The 23490-nt window shown below is 49.2% G+C and overlaps 2 protein-coding genes across 2 annotated transcripts; both read right to left on the reverse strand.

Annotated features, from left to right (window-relative positions):
• Positions 1-1750: 1750 nt before the first annotated feature.
• On the reverse strand, positions 1751-3088 carry otos2 (otospiralin 2; the record flags this gene model as incomplete). The annotated part of the gene is made up of 3 exons (XM_084446477.1): positions 1751-1932; positions 2714-2743; positions 3061-3088. The coding sequence occupies 3 exons, from the start codon at positions 3086-3088 to the stop codon at positions 1751-1753; spliced, it is 240 nt and encodes a 79-aa protein (XP_084302603.1).
• A 4567-nt stretch (positions 3089-7655) lies between these two features.
• Positions 7656-22612, reverse strand: LOC311316014 (cytoplasmic protein NCK2-like; the record flags this gene model as incomplete). The annotated part of the gene is made up of 3 exons (XM_084446753.1): positions 7656-7850; positions 8676-9472; positions 22387-22612. 3 exons carry the CDS (start codon positions 22610-22612, stop codon positions 7656-7658), a joined length of 1218 nt encoding a protein of 405 aa, XP_084302879.1.
• Positions 22613-23490: the final 878 nt, after the last annotated feature.

A 23490-nucleotide genomic window follows, 5' to 3' on the forward strand; every position in this document is an offset into this window, starting at 1 on the left:
GATCATAAAAATATTCCCCAGAAAGCCAGTCTTTTTCATGCAGATGTAATCATATCTAAATGGATACATATTTTTGTTTTGTTTTGAGTTTATTTAATTCACAATCACAGTTTACACTGAAAAAGATTGCAGAATTTACAAAAGTAGTTCATCTAAAATGATACACATATTAAAAGACAAAATAAATAAATAAATAAAATCCAATAAAAACTGACATTACACATTATCACACAAAAAAAAGACCATCCAGACATAAAATGCCAAAACATGTCACAGTATACACACAGAGATCTATACACACAGACTCACACATCACAGACAGGACAAGACCAGGGGACGATAATATAGACTTATTATAAAGTCTGACAGCTGTGGGCAGGGTTGATGTCCTCAGACGTTTCATCCGGCAAGTACAGTCTGTGATGTTATTCCCTTTTCTGAGCAGTCTGTGTGTTTTAAGCTCGTTTGAGGGAAATACATAGCATTGGGGAATCAAATAAAACCCAGCGGAAACAATTAGTGTGCACATGTCCCCGAGGAAAGAGTTCAACTCATGTTATGTTTGTGATTCACACTAATTGGCAGCTGGTCTGTATGTGAAATTGATACATGTATGTATTTTCTAGAGATCATGATACTGATCTTGACCTTATTAGTCAACTGGATAACCCAACCCAACCAGAGGCATTTTCTGATTAGATTAGGCTATAACTTGGGGGGCGAGATGTGCTGCTTTGATCGGGGGTGAATCCTTGAATGGGCAATGTTCATTTAATGGCTACTTAGGCTTTCAGGACAGGAAGATACAGCATCAGTCAGCGTGCAAATCCTTTGAGAGCTCATGAATGCACAGCTCATGAATGCACACGTGCAAACAACCATACATGCACGCGGACACACACTCTCTCTCACTCACTTACTCTCACACACACACACACACACACACACACACACACACACACACACACACACACACACACACACACACACACACACACTCTCTCTCACACTCTCTCTCACTCACTTACTCTCACACACACACACACTTCTCACTTGGTAATTGTACATGCATTCTGGTGCCATCTTCATGAGATTTCCTCAGACACAGTATCTCATGCTAATGTCCACAACATATCCAAGGTGTGGGAGTGATCAACATTTAATAGGATCAGGTTACAGGATGCACACATGATACAGCTTTACTGTCTGTATATGTACAGTAGTCAGCATGTACAGTAGTTAGTGATTCCAACACATTGCTGTTCATAAGAGGATGCTGAAGGCAACCAAACATGTCTACATATGTACTGTATATGTACAGCATAGTCTCAGTCATTATTCATAGTTTTAAACCCCACATTAACCCTTCAGAGTGTGTGCGTGTGTGTGATTTTCAGGTTCCTGACAGCACATATTGTGTTACTGTCTGTACTCAGTGTAACAGTGTCCTTACATTGCTGCAAAATCTCGGAGTACCACACCACATCTCATTTCCACACGATGACATGGCATAATCAACGACAAAAGCACGTTTTTCTAGGTTTTAATCGGTGAGCCCATGTGTTGTATGTGTTACAGTGTATATATATATATATTATGCTGTTATAGCAGGATATCGTCACCCCATGTGAGTGTGAGAATGTGAACCCATATAGACATTTATCAATCAAATGAGCCAGCGATACCCACAGCCCCTATCAGGCAGAGATACAGCAGTCAGTGTGGAGGGTTGCTAGTGCGGTTCCCCCCATCAGTCCTCCGGCTCCTCGGCGTCGTAGCCCAGCCGACTGGCAGAGGGGAAGTGAGCCCAGAATGTCCTGGCCAGCTCCTCCATCTGCTCGTAGCCGGCGTGCGAGCGGAGCTCCTCCACCCAGGCGAAGAAGTCGGAGGCGGTCAGCGCCCAGTTGGGGACGCTGCGCTTGTCACGCGAGTCTGAGAAGCCACCAGAACAGACAAAGGGGAGTGAACAGTATAAATACAATCAGCAAAGTCAAAGAATGTATAAGATGTGCTCAAGCAGTGTGCATACCTGTCAGTCTAGTCTACTGCTTTTCTGATCCAGCCGATGCTAAAGATGAAGCTAAAATTCCCCCCAGATCGTATCTGCCTGCTGCGACCAAGAAGGTCACAGCACATTTTTAACCAAAGTCAATAAACTGACTTGTAGAAAAGGGCTCATCTTGGGATGACAGATGAGCCGTCCGGACCCCTGGCTGAGCACCGGAGGCCCCTGTCTGATCACAGGGCGTCTGGTCAGGCAGGGGTTCCAGGCAGCACCACTGGGTCCCAACCCCGGTGAAATGTGGAGCTGGAGCTACACTGGAGAGCTAGCAAGGACATGCAAATCCCCCCGGGGATCCACTACTACTACTGCAACTATTACTAACAACAAATATTTATAAGTGTGTGAACGCAAGACTGGAAAAGCGGCACCAAATCAATAATTTTGATACAGACACTGGTGTTGCACTGTAATGTAGACTGATGCACACATGAATGTTCTCTGGAGTATAATTAATAAATACAGATGGTTTGTGGGTACATTCCATGAATGTTTGAGTTTGTACTGTACATGTGTGTTCATGTCCACGTTCACACTGTATGTGCTGCCCTGTAGGTAGTAGCTGGGGAAACTAGGGCCCGGAAACAACACGGGCTGGCAGGTCTGATTGGACCCAGTCGTCGGTAATCCAACACCTGGTTGAGTACTCACCTCTGGACTCCCCCGCGCTCTCCTCTGCTCCTGGGGTTGGAAGAAAAAAAGACCACGTAAAAAAAAAAAACACTTTAAGGAGATGAAGCAGCCTTGTGGGTTCACAGTGTGGCTTTTTGTTGAAAACTATTTACTCCTGTGCTGGTGAGTGTTTTATTCATGAACTCCACTACGTGTTCAATGAATGAATGAATGAACTGACTGCTGTTTTAAAGAGTTGTTTATTTAGTTGCTCTCTCTCTGCGCAGCTGGGCTGCTCACACTGAACACCCTGAACCCCACACTGAACACCACACACGCTGGGGGAGCCATGCAGCCAGAAGAGAGGAGCTACTGGTTGAACGTACTCTCGGGTTCCCTGACACAACCTTTCATCCTTTCATTAAAGCTTCAAAGACGGTGAAGGGGTGGGTGGGGTCATGGCAGACAAACAGCAAGGAGGAAGTAAGTATATATATATATATAGAGAGAGAGAGGGGGGGGAGAGGGAGAGCGAGAGAGAGGGAGGAAGAGGGGGAGAGAGAAGGGAGAGAGGGAGGGAGAGAGAGAGGGGGAGGGAGAGAGGTGAGGAGGGAGAGAGAGAGAAAGAGGGGGGAGCGAGGGAGGGAGGGAGAGAGAGAGGGGGGGGAGGGAGAGAGGGAGAGAGAGAGAGAGAAAGAGAGGGGGGGGGACAGGGAGGAAGAGCTCAGCAGTATGACCCTTGTAACCCTAACCAATCTTCCATCACAACAACATAATCTCTACTCCCTCAAATATCACAGATGACCCCCAATGTGCCCTCTGCTAATGCGAGGGATTACATGAGGCCTGGAAAGTAAAAACATTTGGATTCTTAAGTTGTTTTTTTCTTTTTCCTTGTCCACTTGGATAGATGTATAGATAAATATCAACTTTTTTTTTTTTATCCCAGAGGAGAAATTCCTGGATATTGGAACAGAAGTAATATGGCCAACCATGCATGCATCCTAAGCCTGGTGCTACAGTAACCCTGCAGTAGCCACTGACTGCACACATGATGACTCATGATGGCGTGAATGTGCTGCGCAGCGTTGTTGAGACTCTACTCACAGCTGGACCTGAGGGACTCATGGCCAAGTCTTTGTACAATACACAATTCTACAGTAAACTACTATTCTAGTACACTCTACTAATGCAAACCATGAACATTAAAGCAATACATGGAGTTTTCTTGGAACTGCGCCCCCACAGGCTCTGCGAGTAAGTGCACTGTCGTACTGTCGTAAAGTTATCAGATTGTCTTTTTGTTTTTCTGGCTTCCTCCGTGATGTTTCGCTTCGGTTTTCTCACCTCCACCATGATATAATTGAGCTAAAAAACGCATGATATCCATAGACGCCGGAAAAGTTAGCTACTACTGTGTTGTTTAAGCACAATGTTGCGCATGCGCACTTCGACTGAATGCTGCGTTCCGGGGGCGTGAGTTTTAAAAGGTAATAAATGTCAATGTATTATCTTTCTGAGTAGACTGGACGATTCAGCTTACTTTTAGTAAATCTAATTGGAGAATTAGCACCAGGCATGTTTGTAAAGGTCCAAATATCGCAATGTATTGCTTTAACTGTACTGAAAAGTCCAACATTAGGATGAGCTTTACATAAAACGCACCACCAGACAACAGAGCAAATACTGTTTAAAACAAGGCCAGGGATCTTCCGTTAATCTAAGCTCATCCCAGAACAGTGTGTTCTTGATCATGTCCATAATATAGACAACAGTCACTGGAGATATCTTAAAACTCACACAGATCCTGGATCAGGCTGTACAACTACTTCTCTGGTTGAGGTGCCGGCGAGCGGACGTACCTGTGAGGCTGAGGAGGCCCAGCAGCAGCAGCAGCGCGCAGCCCAGCAGGCAGAGAGGCAGGCGAGGCATGTCTGGAGCACACAGCACAGCTGAACCACACACACACTGACAAGAACTTCATTAGAACCGGCCAACAGCTACAGTAGCACAGACCCAGGTCTCTCCCAGCAAGAACAACAGAAGCCGGATACACTTTAGTGTTCGTCTGCCTTTTAAACTCGTTATCAATCTCGTTTCTCATTTTAGCTTTACAATCATTGATCTACTTTGTTTGCAAAATGCAAGAGCTTTATAAAACAGTAAAACAACTGCAACTACATACAGTAAGCAGCAGAACACAAACACAAAGTATGCAAAGCAAGCAACATTCTACAACGCAATCCAGTTATGAAGACTTCAAATAATTTACACAAGTAAAATGATGTGTTCTTGTTTGCGTAGAGATACCTGGTGCTGGATCCTGGCTCTCAGTCCTAGGTGATGATGAGTGTGTGCCTCGGGGTGTGTGTGCCCAGCTATACTCGGGCCAAAAACGCTGTGGCAGAGATGTCTTGGATGTATTTGTCTTTCACGGGTCGACATCACATTCTGTACCTTACCTACAAACATTCCACTTCTCCCACAACACACTGAAAGGCTGTCATTGTGGTTGGCCATAGGGGGTGGAGGGTCTAGACTCGGCCAGACAGGGTCTGCTTTCTTTCTTCACGAAAATACCCTCCCCAATAAATACATCCACCCCAAGGCATCAGCAAGGCAACCAGTTAATGGCATGAACCCAGTGCTGCTCCTGTTATAATTATTGAGATACATCATCTGAGGCGGTGGCGCCAAGACTCTGGAACGCTCTTCCCCAGGCCCTGAGAGAGCCATCCACTGAACTCATGTTCAAAAAAACTTCTTAAGAAACACATGTTCAGGCAGGCCTTCGGCCATCTATAACGCCTTGCTGCTCGCAATGTTGTTTTATCTGTTCTGTGTCGTTTTAATCTTGTCTCGTGTTGTATTGCCATTTTAATTTATTACTGTAAAGCACTCTGTGCATCCGTGCTGTGAAGAGTGCTATATAAATAAAGCTTACTTACTTACTTACTTACATCAGAATATGACGACGTTTAATTTGATAATTTGCCTCTTGATCAGTCAAGCTTGAGCTGCAGACATCCTGCCACCAGCTGCTGTTGAAGATCCTCGAGACCACGAGAGCCCCATTAAAAGCAGTCACCCGTTCCAGGCCTCAAAGCCTGCATTAAAGTCAAGTTCGCCAAAGGCTCTTTTCCTAAACAGGAAACGGCTGGTCCCTGACATTGATAACAGTGGAACGTCTTGGATCCACAACCAGCAGCCCCCAACGAGGTGGCTCCACAGCCCAGAACAGAAGCACCCCGGCGGGCACATCTGTACCGGATCTCAGGGTGTGTTTGGCATCATGAGAGAATACGTTACCACAGAGGGTGAGGTAATGAGCTCTTAATCTGGGAGGCGGCAGCATTCTCCTTCTCCCGATGGGCAGAACTCTACCACGCAGTATCAGGATTCAGGGACATTCCTTGTGTTATGATATGAGTGAGGAAGCAGCCAGTAACTGCAGGTTACACTGCCCTCTACTGGTTGAGAGAGGGACCAGGTGGGAAGCGGGATGTGAGGGTTGAGTGCTGCTGCTTCACCGTATGGTATGATATGATAATCAGCACTGTTACATGTTGGTGAAGATCTGTTGGTACAGTAGGTCTCTGTAAGAATGCATGCCAAACATCGAGTCACCATAAGCTTCGCTGCATTCAAATGAAAACAGAAAGCATAGCCTTGTTTTGTGAGTCTGCCAGGATGGATTAATAAAAGGAGGTTGACAATGAGACCTGAAGGTCTGGACGTTTTGCTTATTTAGGAAATGTTTTAATTGAACAAAAGTGTTTCAGTTCGCACCACACTGTTTGGAGTACAGTATCTTTGAGCTGTATATATAAATTAATATAGTGACCTTATGATTCTTTTTAAATAGACATATACAGCTAACACAATAATTAAATAACAGTGCTCCATAACATTAAGACAAACCTTTGAAAAAAACAGGAAAAAAAAGTGGGAAACTGAAATGTTGAACCGACTCTCATTGGTCCAGTAAATAGACAGCCAACAAACATTTAGATTTCCTATTGTCTTTGAGTCAAAGTCCTCGATTGGCTACCTCTCACTCTACTGAGGAGAAATGGGTTCTGGGAGAACGGGCGGGAACACAGAACACGGGAAGTACAAGGGCCGTCAGGTTTGGTTGGTTGAACATCTTCTACAGACATTCCACTCACAGCTTACAATGTTGACACAGTCCATTCCACTGCCCGTCACCAGGGGGCGCTAGTCCCTCTCTGGATGAACAGAACATTGTTGATTCACCCAAGGCTCCCGGGCTCTCCCAGGTCAAACAAACACATCCGATCTCCAGTGATGTGAAGTCCAGTCCATACATGCTGTACTGGCTACTGTAATGCGTAATGTGAGCTTGATCAGAAGTCCCCATACCTTGACGTGTGACTGAGTCCTGTATTTCTTTTAGACTGTCAGAAGTGTCAATCGCTGAATGGGTTCATAGTTGACAGAAGCATATTATTATCCGCGGTCCAATTGAGACAGTTCAGCTTCACAGAGAGACTCGCCGAAGAATGACAAACCCGTTTCCCCAGCGCTCTCCAGGCCACACAGCTAGAGACACAGGGAGCAGTTTGGACTGGAGTTGTCAGCTAAGGCAAAAGAGCGAGAGATTACAGGTGGTCACTAAGTAAAGGCATTTTCCATTCTCCAGAGACACAATTGGCGGATCGAATCGAAGAGTGTGAAAGGATTAAATGGAAAAGGAAGGAAGAGGATGGTGCCTGAAACGACCCAGAAGCTCTACGTGAGCTAAAGCGAGGCATAATGTTTGTATGTGTGCTGGTTTGAGCTACAGCGAGTCATGATATTTCTGTGTGTGGCTGCTGTATGTTTCCACTGACTACGTGCCAGCTCGCCTGTAACACTGTGTTGATGATGGGACACGTTCAGACCAGAGGGGGTCTCGACACTCCTACGGTATCCAGTCTGCTGACGGAGCAAGGGCAGTCCGTTGTGTGTGTGTGTGTGGTCATGCCAGTGGTTTGACAAGGTAGAGTTTTTCCCCGTGCTCGCTGGTGAAGATGGGGGCCTTCTTGTAGTGCTCCACCAGCTGGTCCATGGTGCTGAACCGGCGCTGACCGATGCAGTAAGTCCCCTCGGCCAGCTGGACCTTGAAATGCTTGTTCTTCCCCACTGCCTTCAGAGACACAGAGAAGTCACTGGGCTAGAGGAGACAGGGAGGAGGAGTAGAGAGGAAGGAGAGATACGAGGGAGGTGGGAGGAGTGGACAGAGGGAGGAGGAAGAGAGGCAGAGGGAGAACAGGAGGAAAACAGGGGGAGAAGTTGAATATGGATATTGGGGGGCAAAAAAAAAATCAAGGTTACTCAATAGAGAAGTTCACTCCACAGCCACTAGAGGGAGACATAACGCTCTGTGTTGAAATCAAATGAGTGAGGCATCTTAAAATGTTATGCTGTATATCCCTCCACTCTCCTCCACTCTCATTGTCATTAAAAGTAAAATGGCAAACATCACATTACATTACAGTCATTTATCAGAAACTTTTATCCAAAGTGACTTACAATAATTGCATTTAACGTAGGAAGTCAGTGTACTACTACTCACCAGAACTCAAAAGTGCATCTCCTTTCTAAACTAAGTGACTAAGAGCATAATCTAGTGGTAAAGCCAACATCAGAGGAAAAGCACTGAATGTATCATTAATCATTGATTAAAAACAACCCCTTCTGTTCTTCACCAATTTCACCCAATCACAGCCCACAGATATAATAACCCTCAACCAATCACAACCCACAGATACAATAACCCTCAACCAATCAAAGCCCACAGATACAATAACCCTCAACCAATCACAGCCCACAGATACAATAACCCTCAACCAATCACAGCCCACAGATACAATAACCCTCAACCAATCACAGCCCAGAAATACAATAACCATCATCCAATCACAGCCCAGAGATAAAATACACCTCATCCAATCACAGCCCACAGATACAATAACCCTCATCCAATCACAGCTCTTACCGAGGACTCGCTGTCCCGGACCAGGAAGTCTCCCTCCGCCCCTCTCTCGTTCAGCGCGCACTCCGCCTGGTGCCGCGTGACGCCGCCGTAGTACCAGGCCTTCCCGCCGAACTTGCCAGTACGGGCGGGCCCCGTGTGGCCGATCTTCTGAGGAGAGTGGGCGGAGCCCTGGAAGGGGGCGGGGCCGTCGCCAAGGACCATCACGTAGTTCTTGGGCACAAGGCCCACCAGGCCGCGCGCGTTCCGGCAGCGCCACCACTCCGGGTCGTTCTCCGGCTTCTCCACCACATCCATCACCTCGCCCTTCTCAAAGTTCAGCTCCTCCTCCGTCACCGAGCTGAACGGGTACAGGGTCTGCACCGTGTGGAGCGCTTGTCCGCTCGCGCCCGACTGCCCGTTGACCAGCAGCACCTCTGGGCCTCCCCCCGCCACCCGCTGGTAGACGCCGCCGCCGCCACTCTGCGACTGGTCCCCCGAGGCCGCCTCCCCCTCGCCCTCCTCCAGGACGTAGTTGGACGGGAACCAGCCCACCTGGCCGCCCGAGCTCCCCCGCCACCAGCCGTCGCTGCACTTCTCCATCACCACCACCCGGGCGCCCTTCATCAGGGTCAGCTCGTCCTCACGCTCCGCCACGTAGGCGAACTTCACCAGTGCCGGGACGCTGAGGTCGTAGATGCGCTCGGCACCGCCCCCTCCCCCCCCCCCTCCTCCGCTGCCATTGGACGAGTACTCGGCGTCCGTGCTGGGCGTCGGCGAGGCGTCGCGGGCGCTGGTCTTCCTCTTCGTCTTCCCCAACCCTGAGAGAGAGAGGAGGGGAAGAGGAAAGCTCGAGTGAATCAACAAACAAACAACTTTTGTCAGTGGATTATGCACAACACAGTGATTAGGCAGTAGGCACACACACACACACACACACAGTGACAGAAGAGTCCACCGATTACATTTTTCTCTGCTCCTCATCCATCCCATAGTCCTTCCTGCAGGAGCAGCCGGGAGCAGACAGTAGGCAGCGTTCATGGGGGCCAACCAAGTGCTCCTGTCTGTCCTCATCAGGGACGGACAGCAATAGCGAGCTGTTCTTCTGCATGTTTTTCATATTAGGTTTTTTATGGAGGAAACCCTTGCGAACATGGGGAAAACATGCAAAAAGGCCCGGAGACCTTCTTGCTGTGAGTTCACAGTACTACAGTAGGTACTGCACCACGTGGGCGATTTTAGGGTTCAGTGTCTTCCTCAAGGACACTTCGGCACACTCCGGAAGCTGGGATCGAACTGGGGACCTTGCGATCCCCAGCCAGCCGCTCTACCTCCTGAGCTACGTGCCGCCCCCTCTTATTGTAACAGCTCTAGGACACAAAAAGTATATTGGAAACAGAATCTGCAAACTAGATATCCTCCCATGAACAGTTATTCCCACCTCAGGGTGAGGTTTCGTGAGCAAGCCGTTCTCTGACTGTCTCCAGTCTTCTTCAGACTGCCTGAAGGGCTTGCGCCCGAAATGTCACCCTGAGGTGCGAGTAACTATTCATGGCAGCATATCTAATATGTGGAGTATGTGTTTCCAATCCATTTGGTAACGTATAAAGTACAGCTTACACAAAGAAGCTGCCGCACGTAGCCTTATTTCTGCCGGCCTGCCATATAACTATAACATTTCACAAAGTCACACAGTTGGACAACTAAATCTTGTGAAGCCTGGAATATATTCTACTCTGGGAAATATTCTATCAAACTAGGAGACCCAATCCCCTGGAAGTGGTCACTGAGAGGTCAGGGAGCCTGGGATGCCACGGCAGCCATCGAGGGGGGTGCAGGGGTTTGTTGAGCGAATTGGACGTGCTGGTATTTGCAAGGTTTGAATCAGGCAACAGGCAGGGTTGTACGTAGGGGGCCAAGGGTCCTCTCTTGGAAGCTGTGGAGGAAATAAACACTTCAGCGCGAGCGAGGAGCGAGGAGATGAGAGGCTGCCTGCTCAGCCATGCTAGCTCCTCCTAGCCGCCGCCGCGCACCGCCCTCCACACACGGGAACAGAGGACAGGATGACAAGGGGATCTGGCCGCTTCGCTGGAAAACGCTGACCCTCGACCTCTTTTGCTCTCCGCTGTCGACTACTGGAAATTCCCATCTGCACTTCATCTCCCTCTCTCAACCCCTCTCTCTCCCACTCTCTCTCAACCCCTCTCTCTCAACCCTTCTCTCCCACTCTCTCTCAATCCCTTGACCCTGCTCTCTCTCTCTCGCTGTCTCTTTCCCATCGAACTTAATTCTATGCTAACTTAATAACCGCTCTCCTCCCATCCTTCCCTCTCACAAACTCCTTATAATTCTGTCTTCTGAACACATCAAAGAGAGTGTCTGAGTCGACAACACCTGACACAAACAGCTGAGCTAGGGCAGGCGATGACCTGAAGAGGATGACTGTGACCAGAGACATGAGCCCAGGCTAGGTGGAGGAGCGCTCGCAGAAGGTCATGAATAAAACTGCTTCATCTCTCCCTCCTCTCTCTCCCTCCCTCCCTCCCTCTCTCTCTCAGGGACGTAAACAAGTCAGTGTCCATGCCCGTCCATGTGACCTTAAAGCTTGACTGCCTCTCCTCTATAACTGCATGGAGCCTCGTGTGCATGTTTCCCTGAGGGACCCTGGTGCTCATATAAGCAGTCTTTCCTCTATATGCACAGGAACAAGATATATAAGCAGTCTTTCCTCTATATGCACAGGAACAAGATATATAAGCAGTCTTTCCTCTATATGTACAGGAACCAGATACAGTATATAAGCAGTCTTTCCTTTATATGCACAGGAGCCAGATATAGCAGTCTTTCCTCTATATGCAGGTGCCAGACGTAGCCGACCCCCCCCCCCCCCCCACCGCGCGGTTTAGACAAGGACCCATTCACACAAGGAGCATCTGCCACACTAGAACAGTCTAAAACTACATTTCTCAAATATCCAAAATGTGACTTTAATATTCAAAATTGGACTTTAATAAGCACAGGACAGACACAAAAGCAAAACCTTGTCTCAAAAAAACGGTTTCCACTGTGTGTGTGTGGGGGGGGAGATGTGTCAGAGTGTGTGCGTGTTTGTGTGTGTGGGTGTTTGTGTGTGAGAGTGTGTGTGTGTGTGAGAGAGAGTGTGTGCAAGTGTGTGTGCGCATGTGCACATGCCTGTGCATGCATTCACGTTCACGATTTAGCCATGGGCAGCGTGGCTGGGTGTTTGGGCTGAGGGGGGCAGCGTGGCGGGGTGTTTGGGCTGAGGGGGGCAGCGTGGCGGGGTGTTTGGGCTGAGGGGGGCAGCGTGGCGGGGTGTTTGGGTTGAGGGGGGCAGCGTGGCGGGGTGTTTGGGCTGAGGGGGGCAGCGTGGCGGGGTGTTTGGGTTGAGGGGGGCAGCGTGGCGGGGTGTTTGGGCTGAGGGGGGCAGCGTGGCGGGGTGTTTGGGCTGAGGGGGGCAGCGTGGCGGGGTGTTTGGGTTGAGGGGGGCAGCGTGGCGGGGTGTTTGGGCTGAGGGGGGCAGCGTGGCGGGGTGTTTGGGCTGAGGGGGGCAGCGTGGCGGGGTGTTTGGCCTGAGGGGGGCAGCGTGGCGGGGTGTTTGGGTTGAGGGGGGCAGCGTGGCGGGGCGTTTGGCCTGAGGGGGGCAGCGTGGCGGGGTGTTTGGGCTGAGGGGGGCAGCGTGGCGGGGCGTTTGGCCTGAGGGGGGCAGCGTGGCGGGGTGTTTGGGCTGAGGGGGGCAGCGTGGCGGGGCGTTTGGGCTGAGGGGGGCAGCGTGGTGGGATGGATCTGCAGGGTGGTGACCTGACGTGGGTGAGGGAGGGAGGGAGGGAGGGACTGCAGACTGGAGTGAAGCTGGTGAAACAAAAGTGCTGGTGCACTTAACCCCCGTCAGCCTGCCAACAACCCCCCCCCCCGCGCACACTGACACACACTTTTATGAACAGCGGCCAGGGATGTGTCAGAAACAAGTACATTGCACTTGCAAACTCACAAATACACAGGCACAGTGTAATAGGTAAATTCAAATAAGTTGATTCTCTATCAAAACATCGTCATAGGAGACCTTGATTTTGATCCACGCTGCCCTGTGAGGGAGACAGTAGAGCAGCTGTCCTGATGCCCCCTCCTCCAGGCCTTAGACGTTTATGGCAGGAGACCCCTCCCCCCTCCGGGGTCCCCTCCTCCCAGCTTCATCCTTAATGTACAGTTCAGCTGTTGACCCTCAGAACTAGCCTCCTCTCATATTATTGGTTAGTGGAGTTTTGCATATGCATGTATGGGTTGTACCCACAGTGTTTATAATGGTGTGTTTGATGATAATCATTGCTCTTGGTGGAACTTGTCTCCCTCAGAGAGCCTGGCTTTGCAAACTCGTGAACTAATTGGAATACAAGTAACCAGCATGGACTTACAAGGATGAAACTTGGCATTCTCGACTACTCCTTTCTTAATTATTCAAATAAATCAACGACAACTTGCTTAGCGCGCGCTGACAGCTGATTCCATGCTCATTTGTCTGGAGGCAACAGCTAATCTCCATCTGAGTTGGGCTTGGCAGCGCAGCTACTCGCCCCTTCAACAAGGCTGTGACAATGACCAAGCGTTAATGAGTGGACAGTCAAGCTTATAGGGCTGGGTATTGGCAAGGAGCCCACGATACGCATCAGGATACATGGGTCACGATATGACTATCACGATATACTGCGATAGGATACATATTGTGATACATTGCAATATTCTACATAATTTACAGAAATTTTGAAAATAGAGCTGAGCTGACTCCTTCATCCTCCCTGGAGGTGATCCTGAGGGCGGAGAAAATGTACGATCAATGTAGAGGGAAAAGTTGCGCACATGCCACGATTAAGGTCAGGTGCTGGGTTAAAAACACAAAATGAAGAAAGGAAAGAATCCTCACACTGTAGCTCCCATATAGCAGATTTAATTCATGTTCATTGTTCATTTTCGCGCTCACATCTGAAGAGCATTGGGTCGAAAAACCTCACACAAATCAAATCTGCTAGACGGGAGCTACAGTGTGAGGATTCTTTCCTTTCTTCGCGGAGAAAATCTAAGGACATTTTAAATCCGTTTAAAGCATGAATGAATTGACCAGGCAGAGCTGGTAGATGCTGCTAGGGAAAGGGATGTCTGGGGCCCCCTGCTGGAGCTGCTGCCTCCGCGACCCGACCCTGGATAAGCGGATGAAGATGATGATGATGATGCATGAATGAATTGATGCTTGAATTTTGTATGTCTGTTTGTCTGGATATCTGTTGTATTTCTCTGTCTGGATACCTGTTGTGTTTCTATATTCACACCTGGTCTTGTTCTTTGTATTTTCCTCGAGCTAATTGGCTACCCGCTAATTTAACTTATTATAATGATTTTTAATGTATTGATAGGAGGGGCTGATAAATCAGTACAGTATTAGAGCGATACTGAGCTGTGCAGGGTTGTGATACTGAGCTGATGAGGGGTTGTGATACTGAGCTGATGAGGGTTGTGATACTGAGCTGATGAGGGGTTGTGATACTGAGCTGATGAGGGGTTGTGGTTGTGATACTGAGCTGATGAGGGGTTGTGATACTGAGCTGATGTGGGGTTGTGGTTGTGATACTGAGCTGATGAGGGTTGTGATACTGAGCTGATGTGGGGTTGTGGTTGTGATACTGAGCTGATGAGGGTTGTGATACTGAGCTGATGAGGGGTTGTGATACTGAGCTGATGAGGGGTTGTGATACTGAGCTGATGAGGGGTTGTGGTTGTGATACTGAGCTGATGAGGGTTGTGATACTGAGCTGATGTGGGGTTGTGGTTGTGATACTGAGCTGATGAGGGTTGTGATACTGAGCTGATGAGGGGTTGTGATACTGAGCTGATGAGGGGTTGTGATACTGAGCTGATGAGGGGTTGTGATACTGAGCTGATGAGGGTTGTGATACTGAGCTGATGAGGGGTTGTGATACTGAGCTGATGAGGGTTGTGATACTGAGCTGATGAGGGGTTGTGATACTGAGCTGATGAGGGGTTGTGATACTGAGCTGATGAGGGGTTGTGATACTGAGCTGATGAGGGGTTGTGATACTGAGCTGATGAGGGTTGTGATACTGAGCTGATGAGGGTTGTGATACTGAGCTGATGAGGGGTTGTGATACTGAGCTGATGAGGGTTGTGATACTGAGCTGATGAGGGTTGTGATACTGAGCTGATGAGGGGTTGTGATACTGAGCTGTTCAGGGTTGTGATACTGAGCTGTTCAGGGTTGTGATACTGAGCTGATGAGGGGTTGTGATACTGAGCTGTTCAGGGTTGTGATACTGAGCTGATGTGGGGTTGTGATACTGAGCTGATGTGGGGTTGTGATACTGAGCTGATGTGGGGTTGTGGTTGTGATATTGAGCTAATGTGGGGTTGTGGTTGTCATATTGAGCTAATGTGGGGTTGTGGTTGTGATATTGAGCTAATGTGGGGTTGTGGTTGTGATACTGAGCTGATGTGGGGTTGTGGTTGTGATACTGAGCTGATGTGGGGTTGTGGTTGTGATATTGAGCTAATGTGGGGTTGTGGTTGTGATATTGAGCTAATGTGGGGTTGTGGTTGTGATATTGAGCTAATGTGGGGTTGTGGTTGTGATATTGAGCTAATGTGGGATTGTGGTTGTGATACTGAGCTAATGTGGGGTTGTGGTTGTGATACTGAGCTAATGTGGGTTGCGTGGCGACAGCTCCCAGCATCACATAGGCGCTAGACGAGGCTGTGGACGAGGAGAGCTTAGGGGGGGATGGGCGTGCTCTCCAGGACGTGATCTCAGACCAAGTTCACAAACTAGAACAGCCGCCATTTCTGAATCATTCAGTTTCATTTCACAGGTTTCCACTCTGCAGTCATGGAAGTCATCATTAACCCAAGCTCCCCCAAGCAATCGATCATAAGTAAGACATCAGCTGGACTGACTGGGTGTGGACCGGGCCTCACTGAACCGGCTGGCTCAGCAGTGCTGCTAATGCTGTCCTTTCACACTGAACAAGGAGAACAGAGCCCGACACCGTGAGGAGGATTAGGACCTGGAAGAAAGGAACCCCCAGAGAAACCCAGGTGACGTTGGCGATCCTCTACTCAGCACTACCCGTGTAGTGCTATTATTAATAATAATATATTATTATCGCCACAACATCAGGGATATCCCCCCCCCCCCCCCCCCCCGAATCTCACTCTCTCCTTTAAGGTGGCTCAGACCAATTAAATACAGGCCGACAGCAGTTTAATTCCATCCTATTTTCATAGTGCGTATTGCTTTCTGCAACGGCCACCACCTGGGATCGGAGGATGTACAGTAAGCCCCACCTGGAGTCCAATCACCAATGAAAGTCAGACGAAAAGACGATTAACTGAATCTTCATTTTCTATGAATTAGGTATCTACTGGAGGCCGGGGGATTCTGTCGCTCTCCTAAGTGCCCAGACGAGGATAGAGAGGAGGAGAGAGATATTGGGGAGATATGGGGGGGGAGGGGGAGAGGAGAGGGTAGAGCCGACTGATGGAGCAGTGAAAGGATAAGTGTTCTCAGATGATGCACCTCGAACACGGCTGTCATCGCTCTCCTGTGTCGCTCGTCAGAACGAGGCCAAACCGTAGCCGTCTGAGAAGCAGAGTCCCTGTCTGTCCCGTCTGAGAACCAGCGTCCCTGTCTGTCCCGTCTGAGAACCAGTGTCCCTGTCTGTCTTGTCTGAGAACCAGCGTCCCTGTCTGTCCCATCTGAGAACCAGCGTCCCTGTCTGTCCCATCTGAGAACCAGAGTCCCTGTCTGTCCCGTCTGAGAACCAGCGTCCCTGTCTGTCCCGTCTGAGAACCAGAGTCCCTGTCTGTCCCGTCTGAGAACCAGCGTCCCTGTCTGTCTTGTCTGAGAACCAGCGTCCCTGTCTGTCTTGTCTGAGAACCAGCGTCCCTGTCTGTCTTGTCTGAGAACCAGCGTCCCTGTCTGTCCCGTCTGAGAACCAGCGTCCCTGTCTGTCCCGTCTGAGAACCAGAGTCCCTGTCTGTCCCGTCTGAGAACCAGAGTCCCTGTCTGTCCCGTCTGAGAACCAGCGTCCCTGTCTGTCCCATCTGAGAACCAGCGTCCCTGTCTGTCCCGTCTGAGAACCAGAGTCCCTGTCTGTCCCGTCTGAGAACCAGCGTCCCTGTCTGTCCCATCTGAGAACCAGCGTCCCTGTCTGTCCCATCTGAGAACCAGCGTCCCTGTCTGTCCCGTCTGAGAACCAGCGTCCCTGTCTGTCCCGTCTGAGAACCAGCGTCCCTGTCTGTCCCATCTGAGAACCAGCGTCCCTGTCTGTCCCGTCTGAGAACCAGCGTCCCTGTCTGTCCCATCTGAGAACCAGCGTCCCTGTCTGTCCCGTCTGAGAACCAGCGTCCCTGTCTGTCCCATCTGAGAACCAGCGTCCCTGTCTGTCCCATCTGAGAACCAGAGTCCCTGTCTGTCCCGTCTGAGAACCAGCGTCCCTGTCTGTCCCGTCTGAGAACCAGCGTCCCTGTCTGTCCCATCTGAGAACCAGAGTCCCTGTCTGTCCCGTCTGAGAACCAGCGTCCCTGTCTGTCCCGTCTGAGAACCAGCGTCCCTGTCTGTCCCATCTGAGAACCAGCGTCCCTGTCTGTCCCATCTGAGAACCAGCGTCCCTGTCTGTCCCATCTGAGAACCAGCGTCCCTGTCTGTCCCGTCTGAGAACCAGCGTCCCTGTCTGTCCCGTCTGAGAACCAGCGTCCCTGTCTGTCCCATCTGAGAACCAGCGTCCCTGTCTGTCCCGTCTGAGAACCAGCGTCCCTGTCTGTCCCATCTGAGAACCAGCGTCCCGGTCTGTCCCATCCTCCACAGATCACCTGCCACAGACTCACTGTCAGGGTGAATGTCTTCCACTGGGTACAGAATGTCAGAAGCACCGGCACTTTTGACTCGAGTCAAACCTACTCTTTTGTAAAATCTGATTATGTCTTTAAAGGGGTCCACGTTTGCAAAACTAACTTTTTCATTGTTTTTGCATATATTTGAGTCTCCTAACTATATATCCTAATTTGGGCCTACTAACACACAAAGTATGAAGTGAACAACCCAGTCATTTTGTTGTGGTCAGCCAAAATGAAAACATTAGAAAAAAAGTCAGTCCCAGCAAGCCATTCAAATCTCCTGTGTCAAATTACGTACCATACCACACACCACACCACACCGCACCATACCACACCACACCATATCACACCACACCATACCATACCACACCATATCACATCACACTATACCATCCCATACCACACCGCACCATACCACACCACACTTTACCACACCGCACTTTACCACACCACACCACACAATACCACACCACACCACACCACAACGCAGCATAGCACACCATACCATACCACGCCACACAATACCACGCCACACCATACCACGCCACACCACACCACTAGGGATGTTAATAGTTAATCGACTATCGATTAATTGCCGATAAGAATTTACTTGAGTAAGATTTGGTTACTTGATTAATTTGGTAAATGGTAAATGGACTGCACTTATATAGCGCTTTTCCACCTTAGCGGCACTCAAAGCGCTTTACAAAATTGCTTACATAATTGCTTGTTAATGGAACAGAACTTTTTTTTTTAACAAACAGTATCAAGGGGAGTTGCATGAAATGTAATCATGATTTAAGGTCTGACTGCACATGAGGGCGCCACGGCAGGTAGTGAAGGCTAATTGGGATGCCGGGAAATCTCAACGACACAGCGGAAGAAGACAAAAAAAATGAAGCGAGCAAAGCGCAGTCCAGCGTGGGACGTTCTTATCAATTAATCGACTATCGTTTGTTAAGGTTAACAGTTATTGATTAATGAAATTCCTTGAAATTTGCAACCCTACACACCACACCACACCATAACACACCATACTACACCACATCATACCACACTGTAACTGACTACACCATAACACATCGTACTGCATCGTACCACCGCACGTTGAGCCAACATTGCTGGCTGTCATGGCAACAATTCTCATCTCCGAATAGGGAAAAAATCAGACAGAAGTCATTATGTTGGCAAGCTAGGCTACACGCCACGGGATAAAAATATAAGCGCAGTCCTCTGAAGTCCAAATGCTGGTCTTAGCAACGAGCTCGGCCAATAATGGAAAAGCCCCCATCTCAGGCCTTGCTGACAGTGACACAGGCAGGAAGTGAACTAGGAATAACTTCCTCACTACAGCAAGTCTGTTTGCCTTACTAGTGGATCAATACACAAACTCGCTGCGTTAGAGTAAAAACCTAGCAGTTATCAGGCTGATATGCATAAAGCCTTGCACACTAAACAGTCCTGCTGCACACAAACGCACAATAGGAGCTTTGGTCTTTGTTCTGAGACTGTGTGTGAGCGTGTGTGTGTGTGTGTGTGTGTGTGTGGTTTGTAAGCACTAGGAAAGATAGCGTCAGCCTGATGGCATTTTGAGTGCCAGGAATGCACGATGTGGAGTCCTAGATACTAGCGATCACCTTCCCACATTTCATCTCCCTGCACGTCAAAGAGCTCCGCTGTTCCCTTAAAGAGCTTTATCACTCAATAACTACTGCTGCTCCATCTCACTGACCATGAGTCAGTCTGCCATAAAGCACTTTGTCTGCTGACAGTGCTGACAAGACTGTCTCACTCCTCTGGGTACTTGGAACAAAGAGCCCCCACCCACTGCCCTTCAGGCTGTCAGGACTATATTTGGATTTGAAAAATGGTTTGCCACTCCCAGTACTTTATAACCTGAACCTGAATGAGATCTAATTGATCGAAATGTTGTTTGTCAAATAAAGTACCCAGTATTACACTTGAGTGGTGAGCCCTTTGTCAAGAACTGAACACTTGTTTCTACAGTCTGGCTCAGTACCAAATCAGGGATGTGCGTCAGACCTACTACAAACTTTTAATAGGATCATATTTGGCCTCTGGCAATTCCTGTTCACTAGCTGCACCGATAGGGAACTGTCAGTGTTGGTAGAGAGCATAACCCCGGGTTCCTACTCTACTCCTCTGATCCAGACCGGCCAGAACACAGAACAGTGTCCAGCGCGGAGGATGGAGGGACGCCGCTCTATCAGAGAAACATTCATTCCTTTTGTTTGTTTATTTCACGGGAGCACATCTCTCTTCTCTCTCTCTAGTTATGAAGAATGGCGTGACGTCACCGCGGTGTAGAGAGCGCACCACTACCTACAGACAGCCAGAGCCTCGTGCTCAGTCCTTCCCAGAGAGATGTGTGACGTGTCGAGGCAAGCTGGAGGCTGCAGCTGAGCTCTGCCTGCGCTCGCCAGGACAGTGAATGAGGCCTGGAGTTATGTGACTGGGGAGACACAATGAGGGATAGCAGAGAAAAGAGAGAGAGTTTTTACTATAGCCTACGCTGCCAATTAAAATTCCCTAGGGGAGAATGGTGAAATCCTATCGACAAGGCCTCAGGCCTGAATACTGTATGTGCCTGTTGAATCAGAGACAGAACCTCATCCTTTCACCTCACCCCGGCATTGTGAGCTCATAGCTTTACAGCATCACCAGAATGGTCTCCACACCGTAAAGAACCTATATCGGACCGAAAATATCTGTCAGGGGTCGAGTAATCTGAGTACCCAGAAGCTCTCGCTGCGACAAGAACTTCTGGGAACAAGATTTCCACTTTTCAAGTATTTCTAACGAGTCGTGCACTCTCTCGTAGCATATCTGGCACACAAGGTGCAATTTACTTGGACTGTCTTCCACGTTAACTCTCACTCCACCAAGATTTTTTACGACAAAGTGTATCACCCAAATTAGTTTTTCATTTAGTCCAGACTATACTATCAATGAAATAATGTTCAAACGCAGCTGGATTTGAAAGGTAGGCTAATGTGCTGTTTTGAGGCGCTTGACTGCAGACTGCAGGTGTAGGTCAAAATACGTTAGATCAATTCAATGATCTCTGACTGTCGAAGGGCGTTGACATCATGTGATATTATTGGCTTCTCCTATCTATCTATCTATCTATCTATCTATCTATCTATCTATCTATCTATCTATCTATCTATCTAATGTATCTGTCTATCCAAATGTCACCCCACTATTCCAAACTGAAAAGGAAGTGCTGGAATACAGCAGGTCCATGTTTCCTATCCTAATCAATACAGACCCAGATCACAGCCCAATGTGAAGATGAGATGGACGGATCAGTATCATGCGGGGCCTCCCGTACTTGTGAGGTTTCACAGTGATGTTTCTCAAAACCTTGTTTACTGTTTATTCCCTGCAGGGGCTTCTGAAATCACTGGAACACGCCAACGAGCTGTGTCCACTTATCAAGGTTCATTAACCAGCTGGAGTGATGGCGTCCACCTCCAGTACGAGAGGAGCGGTATGATCTCAACAGGTCTCGGGGCCTAGGCTGCCAGCTCACTCTGCAGGCTTCATCACTCCCTCCTCTGGATCCAAACGCTGCTTCCACACTCCGCATCTCACCCCATCGATCACACACACTCTACCTCGCCTGTAATTCACATCCTGAGAGACTCAGGGTACATTCAGACCTAGCTTGTTGTTCTGATACCAGGAGCATCTACCCTGTAGATCGGGTCGTTTGGGCATATGTGAACACAGTAATTGCCTCGGTTCCGGAACAAATCAACCGGACTGAGACCACCTAGAGAGGGTGGTCTCAGCCCGCTTGCAATCGCCCCGTGGGACGATTCGTTTGTAGTGAGAACGCACGTTACTCACAAACCGATACAACTCATTGTTGGACCCTGCACTGTCTACAAAGTCTACAAACTGTTTAGCGAGCGCATAGAGGAATTGGCTTTCAATGTTCTGTTGAGCAGTGCGTCTTCTCCTGAACATATGCAATACAATAGCACATTGTTCTCTAGCCGCAGTCATGATGCCTACTCAAACTGGATATGTTGTCCATATACTGTACCGAACATATGAACCAGAGAAGACTAATCAACGCAATACACGCACGCTGCTGATGCTCCATTTTCGATTACGGGTCGATTGCTGGTGTCAGCGAAGAAAGGATTTCCAGAAATCCAAACTTCCTGCAAAATTTGGACCAATCACAAAACTGTTTGCAAGCGCGTGGTGTTGAGGGCGTATCCAGAACTAGTGCAGACCCGGAGATCGTTTGCTCTGTCCATATTGCCGTCTGAACAGGAATCGAGCTAAGGTCCAAGAGCAACATTGTAACATATTATTCTCTGAATCGGAACAAATTCAGGTATGAAAGTGGCCTAATAGCCATCCCTTAAACCCCCACCCTCCCACCCCAGCCAACACATTAGCTGAATGTTTCTACATAAATATCTTGCTGAGGACAGCCTGTGCGTGAGCTGCAGTCGGGCGCTAACGCAGCGTTTCATCCGCATGAATACCCTAATGAGGTGAGCCTCCTCCAGGCACGCCTAGAGAAGGGCAGAGATCAAACACGAACGCCTCACGTAGGTTAAAGATGCCGTCAGTGACCATCTCCGCCTGCAGACCTACCTAGCTGACTAGCTGCAGGTACCAAACACTGCGGGTCAGATGCCTGTCACCTTAGGAAAATAAAATACAACTAAAATAAAGCTCAACGTCCATCACTTTCTGATAAAAAAACTAAGTGTCAGGCTTGAGGGAAACATTTGGACTGCATCTTCAACTACGAGCTCTCACAGGAACTTACCGAGCGTGTCTTTGAGGTTCTTCACCAGCGAGCCCTTCTTCAGGCTGTTCTTGCGCTCCACGTAGTTGGAGGGGACGTAGCCGGTCTGGTTGGAGGCGTTGCGGACCCTCCACCACGTCTTGGAGTCGTCCAGCAGCCAGAGCCGCTCGTTCTTCCGGATGTCGAGTTCCTGGTCCTGCTGGGCCGTGTAGTCCCACTTCGCTATAACGATCACCTCCTCTGTCATCTTTCATGGAGTCCCCCCCTCTCTGGAACACACAGGGCAGACGGGGTCAGGGCAGGGTCAACGGCAAGATTAGCACGCCATCGCTAGCACCGGAGCATGATTAGGAGTACGATGTGGCTAGTGTTTCTGGGGCATAAGTGTGTGTGTGTGTGTGCATGACTGGCACTAGCATGCCAGGCAGCTGTTAGAAAACGTCTTGAAACAGCTCCCTGCCTTGTTATCCCTGGGATGCAGATGGTCTCAGTGGCTGTGACCTACACGTGTCTGTGTGTGTGTGTGCCAGTCACTCTCTCACAACCCCAGATAAGCACATGTAGAAGTACCAAGCCACAAACACGGAAGCTGCCCCTCCCTCCCTGCAGGCTGAGCTCTCCCTCTGAGCCCTCCCCCGTCCCCGGCGGCCGCAGCAGGACGGCTGGTCTCTCTCTCTGCGTCTCTCCCTGGCCAGAGCCCCGCCCTCTCCGGAGCCTTTCTTATTCATCTTTTACACCTGATGAATTATTCAGTGACATGGCGAGTGGAGCACTGCGCCATGTTAAATGACTATAAACACACGACTGACTATAAACACACGACTGACTATAAACACACGACTTGTGGAGCGACCGAGGAGAATGGAAGGAACGGGACAGAGAGGGAGAGAGGGAGGATGAGAAGGAGGAAGGGAGAGAGAGAGAGAGAGAGAGAGAGAGAGAGAGAGAGAGAGAGATGAAGACGAGGCAGGCTCCACCATGTGGCCCTCAGGCCTAATAAGGACGTCATCAAACCAACCCTGGGAGATCAGATCACCACTCCCACACTCTGGAGATGAACAACAGGCCGTCTGTATGTCGAATTCATGGAGGGAGAGGGTGGGGAGACAGGAGGACAGACAGGCA

The sequence above is a fragment of the Borostomias antarcticus genome (genome assembly GCF_949987555.1).
Source record: "Borostomias antarcticus genome assembly, chromosome: 12".
In the NCBI taxonomy this organism is placed as follows: domain Eukaryota; kingdom Metazoa; phylum Chordata; class Actinopteri; order Stomiiformes; family Stomiidae; genus Borostomias; species Borostomias antarcticus.